This window comes from Hipposideros armiger, unplaced genomic scaffold, assembly GCF_001890085.2.
Source record: "Hipposideros armiger isolate ML-2016 unplaced genomic scaffold, ASM189008v1 scaffold_556, whole genome shotgun sequence".
Taxonomy (NCBI): domain Eukaryota; kingdom Metazoa; phylum Chordata; class Mammalia; order Chiroptera; family Hipposideridae; genus Hipposideros; species Hipposideros armiger.
Genome location: NW_017731906.1, coordinates 203,229 through 221,455, shown reverse-complemented (window position 1 = coordinate 221,455; position 18,227 = coordinate 203,229). Strand labels below are relative to the sequence as shown.

At 51.3% G+C, this 18,227-nt stretch overlaps 1 protein-coding gene across 1 annotated transcript in view; it reads left to right on the top strand.

Annotated features, from left to right (window-relative positions):
* Window positions 1–16,871, top strand: part of GAB2 (GRB2 associated binding protein 2) — a 59,884-nt gene extending 43,013 nt beyond the window's left edge. The window contains exons 3-9 of the mRNA XM_019623648.1: window positions 5,533–6,119; window positions 7,379–7,473; window positions 8,561–8,825; window positions 10,118–10,208; window positions 10,506–10,608; window positions 12,287–12,412; window positions 13,303–16,871. Of these exons, the coding sequence (XP_019479193.1) occupies window positions 5,533–6,119; window positions 7,379–7,473; window positions 8,561–8,825; window positions 10,118–10,208; window positions 10,506–10,608; window positions 12,287–12,412; window positions 13,303–13,446 (1,411 nt within the window). The 3' untranslated portion in view covers window positions 13,447–16,871. The remainder of the gene's footprint in view (window positions 1–5,532; window positions 6,120–7,378; window positions 7,474–8,560; window positions 8,826–10,117; window positions 10,209–10,505; window positions 10,609–12,286; window positions 12,413–13,302) is intronic.
* The last annotated feature ends 1,356 nt before the right edge of the window (window positions 16,872–18,227 follow it).

Genomic DNA, 18,227 nt, shown 5'->3' with positions numbered 1-18,227 from the left:
TGTCAGGAGAATCACTTCTTAAATTATATAAATGTCTAACCACTATGCTGTACACCTGAAATTAATATAAAATAATATTGAATGTCAACTGTAGTTGAAAATTTTAAAAAGGAGAGAAAAAGGTGACGGGGAATAAGAGGTCCAAATTTCTAGGTATAAAACAAGTCATAGGGATGTAATGTACCACATAGGGAATATAGTCAATAATATTGTGATAGTGTGGCACGGTATCAGATGGTTGCTGGACTTATCATGGTGATCACTTCTTTAGTTATATAGATGTTGAATAACTAGTGTGTACATCTGAAACTAATATAATATTGTATATTAGCTATATTTTAATTAAAAAAAAGAATAGTAACTATTTACAGTGGAAGGAGTTTTGAACTGACACCATGAAAACAAGCAAAGTCCTGTTTATCTTCAGAGATAGATTAGTTCCACTGGATTGATTTTTGCCCTCCAGCTTTGAGGGCCAGTCCATTCCAGACTAGAGCCAGTCTCTGTCTTCTTATTTCCAGGAGGCTGTTACACCTGTAACAGGTGACACATTGTGGCTAGTCACATGCTGTGGAAAGCCACAATTCTGGTGAGGGTTGAGGGAAGTAACATTTCAAGTGCTGAGATTCCACAAGGAAGGCATCATTGACCCTGCAGCAACGTTCTACAGAAAGATGGGGGGGGGGGGGGTTAAAAAGTAAACTCCAGCACGTCAGTGAAGAACTTAGCCATGATTCATCATTTCTAAGGCTTCTTTGACTCATTCATCCACTGACTTTGATTGACCAAACACAGAATATACAACCTTTAGTTTCATTTAGTTTCACTTATACAGCTTTGCTCTATAACCACAGAGAGAAGGCAGACTCAAATTGCAGCCAGAAGGGTTTGAGATGCAAAGATCGTCTCACCTCTTAGAGATTGTAAGACAGAACTTCCTGAGTTTACTTCCTTCCCAGGAAGGATCCATTTGGGATGGGTCAGATGCAGGGGAATGGTGTACATGACCTCTTAAGATTGCCAAGGACAGCTATAGAACTCCAAATGGTGGTTAATTTACCTACAAGCATTTATAGGGTTTCCTGAAATGGGAACGTACCCATTAAAAATCAAACCAGCCCCTTCATCATGGAGGTACTCAGAGTCTATCCGGTAGGGTGGAAAAGAGTGAAATTGTGGTGTAGTGTGGTGCATACAATTATATGAAAATGTGCAAAAGAACAAGTGCAAAATAAAGTGGCTGGCAAAACTAGGAAACCGTTTCTAAAAGCCAAGGGAGAGGTTTGGGGTTGATATTAAGACCAAAGCACGTGCAGGATGTGGTGTGATAGTCCCACCCACCAACAGCCTCTGGAGCTGCTGGCAGCCAGGACAATAAGGAAAGGCACTGGCTGCTGGCTTGAGGGACTGTTTTCTCCCAAACCCCTGTCTGCCACCAGGGAGCTCCCCTACACACTTGGCGTTCGAATATATCTTCCTACACCAACTCCGCCATTTACTGTCTTCCTCTTCTGGCATGTGAGGATTATACCTGTCTTTCAGAACTGTTAGGAAGATTAAAAGCTACATCACATGAGATGTGTCTGGCACAGCACCATGTTCATGTGATGAGGCCTCCGTCAGCCCACAGCCCTAGAAGAGAAGCTCTCTCCAAATCCCCTGCTTTCAGGTATCCATCCCAGGAAAGAAACTCAGCACATCATGGTGACATAGGCCTCGGTAAAGGTTTACATGAAGGTAGTAAAGGCCACCGGGTTTCCCAGTGCACAGAGTGCCCCCCTCTTGATTCTTGCCCAAAGGGAGTGCACTGGAGCAGCGTGGGCTTTGAGCAGGGCATCCAGAGACCTGGGTGCTAGCACCAGCTCTGCTGCCATCCGAGTATGGAACTTCAGGCAAGTATGTTTCCCTTGTTCAGCTCCTTCTGCCTGATTCTTGAAGTAACGCTGAGTCCCCCTCCACATGCACCGGTATTATCTACCACGTGCCAGGCACTATGCCAGCGCACAGGATGCGGTCCCCGGCCCTCTGGGAGCACGGGGTCTGGTAGACGTGGAAACGCAGACCCAGAAAACTATAACACGAGGCAGAGTGAGTGTTACGATGGAAGCACAGAGTGCTGTGGGAGCAAAGAGGAAGGAGTGACTGAAGTAAAAAGGAGAATTAGAGGTCCCGTAACACTCTGGTGGAGCAAAACGGCTTCTTGTGCATTATGTATTAGGTTTTGATGCATAAAGGAAGCATTCCAGAGAAAGGTGAATAATGGAAGCCCAGGGCTGGAGCTTAGGCCGTGTGGGACATATTTAGGGATGAGTGTGTAGTTCTGTGAGCTAGAGAGGAGGATGCCAGGGCAGCGGGCAGGTGGGCCATAGCTAGTGGGTACTGAAAGGGGAGGTTTCGATCTGCTGAACCAAAGGGCTTAGTAGGCTAAGCTCAGAAAGCAGGGTGGTGGCACCAACACTTTTCTTTATTCATTTGTTTGTTTATACATTCATTTGTTCATTCAACAAACATTTGTTCATTATTTACTATGTAACAAGTACTAATCCAGGTGCTGGGGGGAAGAAATGAAGAAGACAGTTTCTTTCCTTGAAGAAATCAGTCTGGTGGAGAAGCCAAGTGACAGTGGTACATAGCACAGATAACAATGGCTTCCTGCTCCAAGAACAGAGTTGAGCGAGTGACTGATTATGCATAGGGGTAGAGGATGGTAAGAAACAGCTTTAAAAGGTGTGCCATCTGAGCTAAGTTTGAAGGATAAATAGGAGTAGGAGCTTGCCAAATTGAAGTAGGAGAGCACCACAGTCGACACCACAAAGCCCAGAGACGCAACTGTGGGGCCGACTGGGAACACTGGCTGGAGTGGACCCCAGGGCGGGAAGGTGAGCCAAGGAGAAGAGGTTGGAAAGCTGAGTTGGAATTGAAATACGGCTTAGTCCTGAAGGAAATGGACCAGTTTTGAAAATGTTTGAGCTGAGAAGCTAGGAAAGTAAATGTCAGTGGGATGTACAGAGGATCAGAAAGGTCCTGGGCAAATGGGAGGGAGACGTTTTTCTTAGACCTTTTCTTCTCAGAAGAATCAGGAGGACCTGAATTGGGTGGAGTCAGCAGGACTTGTGGGGTCCCTGAATGAGAAATCATAATGTGGGTAACTCTCAAGCTGGCATGACTGGTGCCATTCTTAAGACAGGGGGAGGGGTTCATTCTGGAATATGTTGAAGGCTACTGCCGGATACCTATAATGCTTTCCCACCCTCCCCCTCCCCTTAAAGTCCCTCAGGGGTTGCCCCATCCCCATCAGCCCTGGCCTGTCCACCGTGGTCACCTCTCAGCCCCGCCTCCTAAGGCGCTTGCTCCAGCCTGAGCAGCTTGCATCTCCTTGAACTTGCCAGGTTGAGTTCTACTTCTTTGTGCCTCCGGCTAGAACACCTTTTCCCTTCTCTTGCCTCTTGCCTGGCCATCTGCCAGACTCACTCAAAGGCAACATCTTTGAAGACGTGTCCTTGACCCTCCCCCGAGGGCAGGTGGCATCTCTGTAACCATGGATGTGCCTAGCCCACATGGAAAGTAGGGTATCAGTAAATGTTTGTTCAAGAAACAAATCCAGATGGAGGTATCCAACAGAGAGTTGGAAATTCCAAAGACAACAAATGAAAAGCACCAAAGACAAATGTGAACCACGTGACCACCTTATGTCTACCGTTGGCTCCCACATCCCCTGCTCCAAGCACTCCATTTTCCAAAGGCTAGAAGTTCAGTGATCTAGGCCTATGGCTGTCGGTTTGGTTATGTCTGTGGAATGGAATAGAAAGGGAGAAAGAGCACAGAGGCCTAGAGAGGGGGGCTGCTGAAGGTTTGGGGATTGAAATGGTTGCAAGTTTACATACGAGCGAGCCTAGCCTAGACGCATGTTTCCATTCCTCATTCTAGACTGCTGGGCCCTATTTTCTACCGCCATCTGGTGGCTGCATCCATAATAACAAGCTCCCTGTGAGCTGAAAGCTTGTATAAGGCAAAGGGGTTCCTAGGATTGGCCTAGAGGGGTATGACACCCTCGCCTCTCAGATACAGCATGCAAATTTGTATGTATACAAAATTTGCCCATTCTGGTGAGACGTGCCAAGAGCTTTTTATTAGATTCTTAGGAGTTTATAGCCCCAAAAGACCGAGAATCACTACTATAAAGGATTGTTCTTGAATAGTGATTCTTCACTTTTTCCCCCCAAAAATGAAATCCTATGGAGAATCATCATGTAAGACAGAGAAGAGCAGACCTGGGCCCCTACTTGCTTAGAATCTCACCCTCCAGTCTCCCCAGGCACCAGCACAGAACATAGAGTCCACTTTGCAAACCACATTTACAAAACCGCAGACACGGAGCTTCAGAGCCAGATGGACCCGTAAGAGCCATTAAGACCCACTGGGTCACACCTTGGGGAGGAGGACTTGGGAACGCTCACAGAGCATATCAGTGGCAGTGATGAAACCCAACACAAATTCCTCCACTCCCAGATCTTTAAACTGATCGGTTTTGCCTTATTTCCCAAAAACCTAAATTTTAAAAACAATTAAATTTTTTGTATCCTGAATATAGTTCCCAAAGAAGAAAATAATTTTTCCTACAGATATTTAGGCTTCTGGAAAGAGATATCTCTTCCTCTAAGTGCTTCTCAACAAACCACAATACACAGTATAAAATAAAAATATAGCTTAACATTTGAGTCGTTCTTTATAACATCAGTATTCGTTAGCTGACTTACTTTACAGCGGGAAAGCTGAGAACATGACTTGCTTGCTGTCTTTTCACACAGACTGAAGATAGTTCTTTCTACTGTCTCTCAGCCTCGGTATTCAAATATATATGCAGAGGGTGCCCAAAAAAATGTATACACAGTTTAAGAAAGAAAAAACTATTAAAAGTGTAATACTCAATATATACCGATAACAAAAGATGAATACAAGTCATGCTTGACTTCTGCAATTACAAGAGGTGCTCAAAGTAGCTACCATCAGCGTCCAGACACTTCTGATTATAGCGAACTACTGCTTGAGCAACGTTGACCAAAGTGTCCACTTGTGTACATTTTTTTTGGCACCCCCCAGTATTCTGGCTTAAAACAGTGAACAAGTGGGCAGTGTAACTGGCTTGTTGATATCTGTTGGGGGCGCGAGTGTGGGTAAGACCAGCTCCTGCTAACCAGAGCCATGGGTGAGGAGGGGAGGGGATAAAAACTAACACTGATTGAACATCTATATGCTAGGCATACTAGAGTCTAATTTCTGAATAACCTTCAAAGTATGTTTATCATCACCATTATTACAAGTGCATAAAGTGAAGCTCAGAAAGAGAAAGTGCCTTGCCCAAGGTCACACAGCTGGTAAACGGAGATAAACCTCAGGACTGCCTGCCTCCTCAGCCTGTGTTTTTTCCACACCAACAAGGTGCGCGGGGCTTTGAACACACCCGCTAGCCCCCCTGGGTAGGCAGTGCTGGCCTCTAACCCTCCCGTCCCTTCCCTCATTTCTCTCTCTTAGGAGTGCCAGCTTCTCTCAGGGCACCAGGGCCTCGTTCCTCATGAGGAGTGACACGGCCGTACAGAAACTGGCCCAGGGCAATGGACACTGTGTCAACGGCGTCAGTGGCCAAGTCCATGGCTTCTATAGCCTCCCCAAGCCAAGCCGGCACAATACGGAATTCAGAGACAGCACCTACGACCTCCCCCGAAGCCTGGCCTCCCATGGCCACACCAAGGGCAGCCTCACAGGCTCCGAGACAGATAATGAGGACGTGTACACCTTCAAGACGCCCATCAACACCCTGTGCCGGGAGTTTGGGGACCTGCTGGTGGACAATATCGATGTTCCAACCACTCCACTCTCAGCCTACCAGATCCCTAGGACATTCACGCTGGACAAGAACCACAATGCCATGGCAGTGGCCACTCCTGGAGACTCAGCCATAGCTCCACCACCCCGACCTCCCAAGCCAAGTCAGGCAGAAACTCCTCGATGGGGGAGCCCTCAACAGAGACCTCCAATCGGTGAAAACAGCAGATCAGTCTCTGCCACCATCCCCAGGCGTAATACCCTCCCTGCGATGGACAACAGCCGACTTCACCGAGGTCAGTATAAGCCCTAGCTGAGGCCAAGGGGGAGAGGGAGGTAGCGCAAGCGTTCTCAGTCGTTGGCTAGGCCTTGGTCATCCGTGCCAAGGAGACTTAGGACCACTCAGGTCACTGCTATAGTTAAGGCGCCTTCTACACAGGCCCCTATGAGTTGGTCCTCCAGCACTGGATGGCCACAATGGCAAGAGTATAGCAGACCCTACTTCAGAGAAGTTGCTATTCCACTAAGGGAGATAGAACCTTCTTGGTTAACCACAGTACAACATACTGTGGGTTTAGAAGTCCAAACCATAGTATTTTATTCATTTACAAATGAAACCAAAGATTGCAAAAATAAGTTTATAGGACTTGTCCAAACTGCCAAACCTATGTGGACTAGTAGACTGTTAAAACAAAATTAGATCTTCAAAATATTGTCTAAGCCACACTTGAATCTCTGTTTAAAGTCTTCATTTCTATGTGAAGTATCTAAATTCTATTGTCACTGTTTTCCACTTAGAGTATTCCAACTCTGCCTATAATCTCGTTTGATGAAAAAGTACAATGATACTCATTCCTTTCATTTTGCATTTGCGTTATAGCCTGCAAAGCCTGTTGTTACAGCCGCTGTGTTCTTTAAGCCAGGTAGCGACCCTGAGAGTTTGAGGGGCCAGCGCCTCATTGTCTCTATGTCACACGCAGCCCTTGGTGATTAAGAGACTTATTCAGGGTTATAAAGTCAGTCAGTGGCAGAGACGAGCCTTGGACCCAGGGTCCTGACTCCTGGCTCAGGATTCATTGTCGTCTTTTAGTCCATCAGTTATTTGACCAATTACCCTGTGCTTTGGAACTGAGATGATAGAGACATAAAAAACCTGTCCCTGCCCTTCAAAGAGCTCACATCTCGTTGGGAAATAAAATCAACATCTATAAATTAGTCAAGTATCAGTATTACTGTAGTGCTCGAATGAGTGATGGCTGGGGCGAGTGGGACAGGTGGTCAGTGCTACAGGAATTAAAGGACAGGTGCATAAATTAGGGCAGAAGCGGTCAAGGAAAGACTCAATGTCGGCGCTACCACTGGAGCTAGAGCTGAAGTCTGGGAGGGATATTTTGAACTGAGGAGTGACATGGTAGAAGTAATACCTCATCATTGGGGGTTGAGAGTAGTATCTTCTGGAGTTTCGGGAAGACCCGGAGCAACACTGGTGAGGGTTCGGGTGGGTGTCAGCACACAGATCAGCTGTGAGATCTGGGCATCCCTTCCTCTGTCCTAGCTTCTTCCTGTGAGTCCTACGAGTACCCGCAGCGTGCTGGAGAGAGTGCAGGCCGGTCTGCAGAGTCCATGACCGACGGAGTCAGTTCTTTCCTGGTGAGTGGGGTTTAGCCAGGCGTCCTCAGGCCGGCTCAGGTGGGTTAAAGGTCATGCCCATGGAACTAAAAGCACAGCCCAAAAGGTGACAGTGTCTCCCTCTTAGGACCCTGCCAAGCGTTTTGTCTCAGTTCAGCACCCTGGATTGAGTTTTTAGAAAGAGACAGGTGTCCTAGTGTGGCAGAAATGTGTGTACTTAGTTATACTAGACTATGGGGCTCACCATCCCAGTAGGTAAGCAGGAAGGGTCTAGAATGCAGAGGGCCCAGGCTGTGGGGTGGTGGATCGAAGCATCCCTACCCACGATGTCTCACCTGGAGGAGGGGACTGTGGTGGGGGACTGCAGGCAGGGGTGCTGCTGAGTCAGGCTCGGTGGCAGAATTATGGTTTGAGCGCAGGATCTCTCCGGCTGCTTCTAGACGGGGCTGACCACAGTTCTGCAAGATGTCAGGCCCCAGCTGAGCAGACTAGGCCTGATTTCAGGCCCACGAAAAAGACTGAAAATCAGGTAACCAAAGCAGAAGCAGCTTAGCTGTACATCTGAACAGACAGGGCAAGAGCTGGAGGAAGGCCATAGTTAGGGTGGCTGCAGTGCACACCCCGGGACAGGTCTGACTGTAGCATGATGGTCACAGTGAAAGCCGGCCTGCTCGCACCTGCCCGGCCAAGGCCCCTTAGCTGCCTCCTGCCCAGCTCAGACTGAGGTGCCGACCTCCCAGCGGCGAGTCTGGACTTGAGGTGGAAGGCGGGTCCTGAACCAAACCTAGCAGCCCGTGGTTTGTGCTCCCTTCTGCCTTAAGCACCCAGAAAGCCTCATGGACCCAGCCACCAAGGATATTTCATACTAAAGATGTATCACAAATTATACGTGAGTCCCAAGGGATCATGGAAGCTAGAAGGGACCCACAGACTTCATTTCTTCCTGTCTCCCAGTCTGCTTTCTTATTTGGTTTTCCCAGGGTCTGCCTTATAGCTTCATAGCACAGCTCACTCCGTCATGACTTTTCTTCCCTTGTATATAAATTCTCACCTCCCTCTTGTTTCTTCTTGCTAGTGACAGCTGTATCTCTTTCACTCTCCCTCCCAGCCAGGGAAAACACTTATAGGCCGATCGGACAGCACCAATTCCGAAGACAACTACGTGCCCATGAATCCAGGTTCCTCCACCCTGCTGGCCATGGAGCGAGCAGGTGATAATTCCCAGAGTGTCTACATCCCCATGAGCCCAGGGCCCCATCACTTTGACCAGCTCGGCTACCCTTCTGTAGCCCTTCCTGTGCACCGAGGCCCCAGCCGAGCGAGTGAGATCCAGCCACCCCCTGTCAACCGCGACCTCAAACCTGACCGGAAAGGTAAGTCCACTCTTGCCCATCTCTCGACGAAGGCCAGGGACTCTTCGCATTCCCTTAGTGATCAGGTGGGTCCTGGACTTTACCTGCAAGGAAGCGGTGGCTTCTGGGCCCCCATACGCAAGCACCCCACACTCATCCCAGTGGTCTGGCACTACAGGGACTGGCTGCTGGAGTCGCCAGGTGGGCAGAGGAGTGCAGGAAGCAGGACAGGACAGATGCAGGTTTCAGCTCTGCCCGCTGCTGACCTGTGACTGTACAGCAGTCATTCTGTGTCTCTGAGCCTTGTTTCTTTGTTGGCGAAATGGGAACTATCATACTTACTTCCCAGAGGTGTTGAGGGACGTAGGTAATACATCTGCAAGTGCTTTGTAATGTATAAAATCTATTCAAGGATAGAGAGTTAGTGTTAGATCTGGGGCTGGGTAGGGCAGAGCTGACAAAGTCATCTATTAAAAGATACATTATGATGTAATCGAAAGGCTTGAGTATTCAAACCAGGTAGATGGGGGTTGGAATCCTTATCCAGCACACTTCCTGCGTGTGTCTTTGGGCAAATCATTCTGATTCTCTGAGCCTCAGTTTTCTCATCTGTGAAATGGGGATAGTAATATCTGCCTCCTGGGTTTGTTTCCGAGGATAGCCTCTAGGACGTTGACGCCGTCCATAGCAGGTGTTCAGGAAACTTGGATCTGCGTCCCCTGCATCCAGACAGGAAGAAGTGCTGGAGTTCAAGCTCCAGGCCTGCCTCTCCCTCATGCTGCCGGCTTTGGGTCAGTGGCAGGGACTCAAAGGGAGAAGTAGAGTAACCTTGGGCAGAGATAAGCCCCGTTGCTCAAGCCAGCAGGGAATTCAGATCTCGGCATTTGACCTGAAAACCTCCCGGGTCTCCTGACATCCACCTTCCTCCACTTCCGGCCCCGCAGCCCTGGTCCAGGAGCAGCAGGGAGTAGTCATGGCGGCCTTCTCCCATTCCAGTATCATCTCTCATTCCTGTACGTGGTCTCAGATCTGGGGAGGACAATCCGTTGTCAAACCCCGTGTCCCCATTCTGGATTCTGAAAATACGATTACCGTAGACACAATGCAAGAATATGTCATTTGGAACCTGAAGACATAACTTCAAGCCCTGTCAACATGGGCAAAGAGTATATAACCTTGCTGAGCTCGGTTTCCCTCTGTAAAACTGGGGTGAATACGAAGGCGTTCATAAATGTACCTGCGTGCTCTGTGTGAGCATGTGTGTGTGGCGTCATTGTTACTGGCTGACTCTCGGCTTTCTGTTCCTGCCCCAGCAAAGCCAACACCACTCGACCTGAGAAACAACACCGTCATTGACGAGCTCCCCTTCAAGTCGCCTGTCACCAAGTCTTGGTCGAGGGCCATGTGAGTGTCTTTTTGGAAACAGGAGCTTGGAACAGGGCCGTTAGGGCTGGTGAGGGCACCAGTGGCTGGGCTGAGTCAGGAAAGCTACCTGATGATAACGCTGTCAGTAGCTGCGCTCTTGGGGCTTGGTTTCCTCACCTGCAAGGGGGGATAACTGTACCCACTCTGTATCAGCGCTTCATCTAACAATGGAGAGGGAAGCTCTGAGGGCAGAGGTCTGGGCGTGTGAGGGTTGGAGGCCCAGCTGGAAGCTGGTGACTTACCCAGGGTTTGTTCTTTGTCCTCCCTCCACAATAGCCACACCTTCAACTCCAGCTCCTCCCAGTACTGCCGCCCCATCTCCACACAGAGTATCACCAGCACGGACTCGGGAGACAGCGAGGAGAACTACGTCCCTATGGTGAGCCCCCTGGGGTCCACAGGAGTGACCCCCACTCTGAGTCCCCTAGAATCCATCTCCGAGGTCCCCACTTCCTGGCTTGGCTAACTCACCTCAGCCCAGGGGCCCCCACTTTGTGATTTAATTTGCTGCTGCAAATCTTTCTTGAGCCAAATAGGTGACAAGCCCTGTGGGGTCATTGTCAGAGGCAGTAAAGACATGGTCCCCGCCCTCAAGGAGGCCGCAGTCCTAAGGGGCAGAGAAGGCCTGCCTTTCTTGTGACTATGACACAGGTGGTGTGGTCAGTGCCTCTGGAGAGGACCTTAGGGGGGGCGTACCTGCAGGACAGGTGATCATACCGGCTGGGGAAACGGAGACCCTGAGGCGGAGATGGCCGTGCAGAGCGGGGAACGTGGAGAACGATGGTCATTCACTGTGGCTAAAGCGGCGGGGGGAGGTTGGACTGAAGCCAGATCATGAAGGGCCTTGAATGCTCTTGGAAATCTGGGTTTTTCCTGTGGGCAGGAGGGAGCCCCAGAAGGATGAGCAGGCCAAGTCTGAGACAGGTGTCTAAGAACACTCCCTGGTGACAAGAGCACCCTTCAAAGTTAATTTCCTGTGTGCGTTGGTGGTATAGTGGTGAGCATAGCTGCCTGCCAAAGTTAATTTCCTTCTTCTGTCCTGTTAAAATAATCTTCTAAAAGTAAAAGATCTTCCCCTTCACTTCTTGTCCTGTTGTACCCATGACTATGAGCATGCATGTGAGTGTAAACATTTATTGAAGATCTGCTGATCGGTGGGGAAACACACATGTATGTGACTCCCTGCAGTGAAGGCCATAGGGGAGATCTAAGCACGGGCAGTGCATGGCAAGTTTCCTCCCTGAGATTTTCACTGAAAAGAGAAGAGCTGCCCAGCACTTGGTCGTGGCTGCCTATTGAAAGAACAAACCAACTAACCAGCAAAGCAGCCAAAAAACAAAATAGGACTATATTGCCTTTCTCGTTAGAATAAGGCTTCAAGAAAATCCTGGACAAGGTAAACTTGGTGCCTGGATGGAGACAGGATCCGAGGGTGTGTCACGTGAAGAGCTGCTGAAGGACCTGGGGCTCCGTGCAGCCTGGGGATGAGGCCGCTCTGTTTGGGTCTCTGAGGAGCTGGGGCTGGAGGCGGCCAGTGGCCTCGGTGTGGCAACCCCGCTCCAGGCCATGGGTAGGAGTTCCAGAGAAGCAGATTTGGTGCAGCAGAAGACTTTCCAGTGTCCAGCACATAAAGGAAATATGTTCCTTCCTTAGGGCCCAACAAGCAAGGGCTGGGTCTGTCGGGGAGACTAGCTGGGATTTGGCCTGAGGCCCTGGAAGGGAGGAACATGGCTCAGCAGGATGAGCACCGGAAGGGAGTCAGAAAACAGACGTGTTTCCCATCCCTGCTCACCAGCTGTGCAACCATAGACAAGTCACTTTACTCCTCTGAACCAGTGTTTCATCTTTTAAAAAAATAAATAAACAAGACTAGTAATAATACCTACATCACAGGATTGTTGTGAGGGTTTAAATGAGAACAAGAAACGTCCCTGCACCGTACAGGACTCCGAGGAGCCTTCAGTGAGCTCGTAGCTCTTATTCTTAGGGGTGTGTTTTTCGGGCAGTGGGTTAGTCTGTTTCCTAAACTTACTAACAGTGTTTTCCTCCTGTGATAGCAAAACCCAGTGTCTGCATCTCCCATTCCCAGTGGCACCAACAGTCCAGCCCCTAAGAAGAGCACTGGCAGCGTCGATTACCTGGCCCTGGACTTCCAGCCAAGCTCCCCAAGCCCCCACCGCAAGGTGCCTGGGATGGGAGGGGTGGAGTAGGGTGGGGTGTCAGTTAGAGCTTCCAGGGCTCTCGTGGAGGGCGCCTTCAACCCTGAACAGCAGCACTCAGCCTCTTGCGACTCGGCCGTGCCTTAGTCTGGGTCTTATATGGCTCCTGTCCCCGCTCTCTTAGCACACAGGCACCCTAGGTCCATGGGACCTCATCGGCCAGTCCATTTCCCTTGTTCAGATGGGCAAATAAATGCACACTGAGAGACACGTATGCTCAGTTACAGAGCGGATCAGTGACAGAGCCGAGACTCAGGACTCCTGTGTCCTGGTCCCGAACTCTTCTTTGAGGAGAACTCACTGTCTGGGTGGGTCCCAGAGCCCTGCTGCTGATGTAGGGGCCTTCTGAAGGGACTGCAGGCCTAGGAAGGCCCTCCTAGGAAGTATGCTTAGCGGCCCAGTCCAGAAACAGGGCGGGCATGCCGCCTCCATCCAGGTTCCCCTCACTGGGCAGACGCGCGTGCTCACTTTGGATATCCACAAAGGCCTATGGCTGGTGCTTCTTGGCAACCAGCAAACTCCTTCCCCTGGATGAGTGGCCACAGAGCAGTGTCCTAAGGCAGAAATGGAGGCCTGGACCATTCACCTGGCCAAGGAAGGGCCCGGGTCCTCCTAGGAGCTGGGAAGTCAGGAGGGCTGGCAGGGGCTGTTGTATCACAGAGGAAGGAGGATGCAATTTGCAGTTCAGGCTCTACAGCCCACCTTCGGAAAAAGCAGACAGGCTCCAAAGGCCAGTGGGAGTGGCAGGCAGAGGCCCACCTCCTCTCCCCTTGAGACAGCTCAGGAAGAGCCCGCCTACCTGCCCCCCAACTCATAACTCACAGCCACATCTACTTCCCTGCTCTGTTCCTCAGCCATCCACGTCATCCGTCACTTCTGACGAGAAGGTGGACTACGTTCAAGTGGACAAGGAGAAGACCCAGGCCCTGCAGAGCACCATGCAGGAGTGGACAGATGTGCGGCAGTCCTCGGAGCCTTCCAAGGGCGCCAAGCTGTGACCAGGGGCCACCAAGCCTAGAGAGGGGCCTGGAGGCACCAAAGCTGTCTCCTCCCTGTCTCCCCTTTCTCCTCTCCCATTGCCCCCTCCAGCCCACCTCTCTCCACTCTGCCACTCTGGCCTTCAAAGCACTTGACATCAGGGACCCTGAACCCTCCCCCTGGGAGGTGAGGGCCTGATCGAGGCACCTCCTCTGCCCACTCGGGCCCCACCTTTGATTTTTATCAATAATGGCCATGCCTCTTCCTACCTTAGTTAGAGCTATTGCCAAAAAGCATCCTTCAGCCTCTTCCTGCTCTTTAGACCTGAGTATCTACCAGACGTGTGGGCGGAGGGGCTGGGACTCTGAGCTGGATTCCACAGCTCACATTCCGTCCCCGCCCTCAGCCCCGTTCCCTCCAGCCCCTGGGCTGCCTCCATCCGTCCTGGAAGAAGCCCGTCGTCTCACTGACCAGGGAGTCAGAGATCAGCAGACCAAAGTGAACATGGACTTCATGCCTGTCTGTCTCGGCAGAGGAGAGGCAAGGCCACCAAAAGGTGGAAGAGTCGAGAAGGAAGGTTAGCGGTGGTCTTGAGGGACTAAGGAATTAGATCCCCAGATATAGAAGGGTCGTTGATACCTGCAGTGGTCCCCCACTTTAGCCAAGTGGCAGGGCAGCTGTTGCGGGGTGGGAGAGGCAGGAGGCTGAGGACAAAAGGGAGAGCTGCGGCTGATGGACAACCAAGAACAAGGAGCAGGGCTCAGAGCCCAGGACATGGGGAGACAAGGACCCCACAGGGTCGGGTTGCTGGACTCTGGAGCCACCAGCCCACTCTTCCACTCTAGGACAGAGATTGCCTAACTTCCCCAAGTCCCCGCCGCCTGAGGGCGCCATGCCCAGAAGGCTGGAACTGTGTGGGGCGGAGCAGCATGGTGTGTGCGAGTGCCGGCACGGTGAGGGAGGCTGGTGGAGCTGTGGGCAAGCGCTGCGCAGTGTGGGATGTGGGCGCATGGGGGGCACTGGAGTTGATGCCAGGACTGAGGGGCGACGTTGGGACAGGAATGGGCTGAGCAGAGGCACAGGGCCGTGCACAGGCCACTAGAGGGGGATGGTGCAGCCAGTTTCTGCAGGATGGGCAGTGCAGCAGGGAAGGCACAGGTACTGATGGGATGAGAGAGAGGCGGGGGTGAAGGCCATGGGGGGGACAGGAGAGCATGTGGGGAGGTACACCCAAAGGGCCTGGTGGCGTACCCAAGGCAGTCCCATGGGGATGCAGCGTGGGGCAGAAAGTGAAGGAGTGCTGTGTCGTCTCAGGAGAGCAGTGTGCATGGTGGCATGACACGAGGGCAGGCGCCAGGACTGATGGATGACAGGTGAAGCCGTGCAAGGGAGAGGGCAGGGCGGAGCGGAGCATGGAGGTGACAGGTGGGAGTTGCCGGCAGCGTGTGCGGTGTAGCAAGGCTTTGTGCCAGGTCCCGGGGCAGGTCCAGTGTGGCCTAGTGCCAGGCTCAGAGTGTGTTTTCAGCTCAGATCAGCTTCTGTTGCTCCCTCGCATCCCAAGTGCCCTGTTGGACTCAAACCTGGCTACAGAAACAGGAGAGGCCAGGCCCCTCCTCCCCTCCCTGCCGGGGACAACAGGTAAGGCCTTCACCCCAGGCTTTCTCCTGAGCCTGCGGGAGGGGATCTCAATCTTTTATGTGGAAAGCTCTTGGCCAAATTTTCTAGAGTTTCAGAGGCAACTGGGCAGACCAGATGTGTCATCCTACCCTGGGATGAGTTAGACCTTCTTCCCCACCCCCCATCCCCCCCAAAAATATCCCACTATGTTTAATGGAGGTGGCTACCGCTCAATTTTAGCTTCTTTGAGTGTATGTACACACCCCCGACCATTCTTGAAGAAATCCCATCCTGGGAGAAATTATTTTCTCAACAGTACCCGCTTCCTCTTAGTTTTAGTTCTAATCAACTCAGCCAATATTTATTAATGGCTGCTGTGACCAGGCTCTGGGCTAGACACTGAGGACAAAGGAATTAATCAGACTTTGTCCCTGAACTTGAGAAGGCCACAGTCAGTGAGGAAAAAAAGACAAGGACACAAGATATTGGTAATGGCCATGAGAGACTTAAAATGTCGATGTCCCATTCCCGGGACAGACAGACAACCATGCTGAAGTGACTGGAACAATAGGCAGAGGATGCAAGACTAGTTCTGTGGGAGGTTGGTGCCGGGAGCAGGAGTGGAGGGTGAAGGGAGTGGGGTTCAGAGAAGGTGGATTCTAAGAAAAGGAGGTGCCTGAGAAGGTGGGGGCGCCTTGGAAGAATGTGGGTCAGATTTTCACAGGGAAAGAGGGCAGCGCTGGGTCCAGTGGAAGAGAGGAGGGCAGACTTGGAAAGCGTTGTGCTTTGGAAACAAAGACGTTTGGCAGTGCATGCCAGTGTCCCAGGTGAGATGGTAATGGGGGCAGCGGCCTGCAGTGGGCAGGGCTTGCTGGTTCACTCCGCCCAGCCCTGACTGTGTCTCTTTAAGACCCTCTACGACGGGTCTCCTATGGCAGAGCTTTTAATGGCTCCAGGTGGTCTCAGGTATTGATGCCCTCAGTTCCCAGCTCCAGCAGCCTCCCCGGTTGACCCCCTCGGTGCCCTAATAATGTAAGCATTTTCTGAATGTGCCATGATGTGAATGAAACCAGCTGGCGTCTTCAGAGTCTGAAGTGTTCAGATCTAATCTGCAAGGAGACCTCCCTCCAGTTCTTGGTTCCTGTAACTCCCAAACTCTTAGGGCGGAGGCAGGGGTAGAGATGGAAAGCGGTACAAGAGGAACTCACAAGCGCCAAACTGCCAGGTATTTCGTACATACCTGTCAGCTCTGTTGGAGAAACTGGTCCTTTGGCCTATCAGTGGCTCAAAGTCCACCTTCCTTGGTGGCCTGGCAAGAATGGGGATGCTTTCTCGGCCAGCTTAGCTCCCAGGATTCATCCTGCCTGGGGCTCCCTACAGAAGGAGCCATCCTCCCCCGCTTCCAGCTCCATCTCTGCAAGGTTAGCGGAAGTGGAGCGGGGACAGTGAGAAGAGAGGGGGAGCCTGCTACGGGAGCTGTGTCTCCTTCGGACCTTGGTTTGCCCGTCTGTGAAATGGGTGGTTGGATTAGGTGGGTGGTCTCTGATGTGGCTGATACTCAGCTGTTTTGTGACTTCTCTCTCAAGGGTGTGGACCACCAGGGAAGGGCAGCACCAGAGCATTAGCCAGTGAACACAGCCCCCTCCCTAGATTGATTTTGGTAGCTTCTACATTCGAAACCATTCAAGTATGCCCCATTCCTAGGACAGAAGCACAACCATTTGGAAGTGATTGGAGCATGGGCTCAACTCAGTCTGCCCTTTGGCCCCTTTCCCTGCCACAGGGCTAAGGCCTCAGCCCCAGGCCGCGCCTGACCACCCTCTCCACACCCACACCCTTGACAGAGCTCTGAGAGCCGCGTGCAGAACAGGAGGGAGATGAACTCGCCCTTCCCTTCTCTGGGCCTTTGTCTGCAAAATGTGGCGGAGGGGTGGGGGGGGGAGTGAGGCTGGCCACATGGGCTCTAAAGCCCCTCTTATGGGGCCATAATTCTGGGACTCCCCAAGCTCTTTGAGGCCTGGGGCCAGGTAGACTACCTGCTGAGGGGGATCCCACCGGAAATTCAGGCTGTCATGTGATATGTGGTGATATGTGTTCCTGTGTGTTTGTTGGTTACATATGTCTTGAAATTTAGAATCATTTCACACGGAATTGTTGCTTTTTGTTGGGAAGAAAAAAAAAATGGGCTAGATGCCCAGTCTTAGGTTCTTGCCCTGTTACCATTTAAAATTGACATTTAATTTTTCAAATCACTGTTGGTGCCTAATCACTTAAGTTATTAATTTATTCTGTTTTCTTTTTAAAAAAAAATTTGTAACACGTATTTATCCTGTGAGTAGGTCTGGGGGGAGGGCGGGCATGTGTTCGTGTGGGTCCTGTTTTTGCTGTGGTGACACATGGTACAGGCCTGCCGCCTGCAGGTCCCATTTTACTGTGGTGTTGGAACAGGACGACAATAAAGTCCATTAGAAGCAACCAGAGCGGGCTGCCAAGTCTGCCTCGTCTGAGGGGCTGGGGGATGGTGTGTGCCAGCCAGGGGGCTGCCGTGTCTGCTTCAACATGCTCTTAATGAGAAAATGGTTTCTCTCGTGGTCCCAGGAAGGCTCTGGGCCAGTCTGCTCCACTTTCATTTTAATAGGAAATAACTCAGTCAATAATCCGGTATTTTTCTTGGCTGGAAACAAGAATGAACCCTCCTTACCTCAGAATCTGTATTCCTGATGTGTACAACCGTCATTGTAGTAACATCTGCCAATTCATCTTTCTTAGAAGGCACCCTGGACTGGGACTGTGAATTCTGAGTGTGACTTGGTCTCTGACAGACTGTCGGCCCACTTTTGCTGTTCCCTAAGGTCTGACATTTAAGGGTCTATGCCATTTGGACCAGAATTCAACTCCACCTGTAGCACAGGCAGGCAGCCCTTGAAGCCAAGCCCTGGCCACACCACCGCCTCGATCCCTGCCTGTCCGCCTCCTCTGTTCTCCCAGAGTGGACGGGCAGAAAGGGGCCCCTGCGTGCCTCTCCAGCTCCGAGAGGGGAATGGCACCAGCAGGGAGGCCCAGCTTTCCTCCGGGCCTCTGACCAGGTCCAGCCAGGAGAGGCCACCCGCCCCTAGGTTCTCAGCGAGCAGGAAGGAGGAACGGGGTCTCAGTCAAGAGTCTGAAACAAGCCCCAGATGCTGGG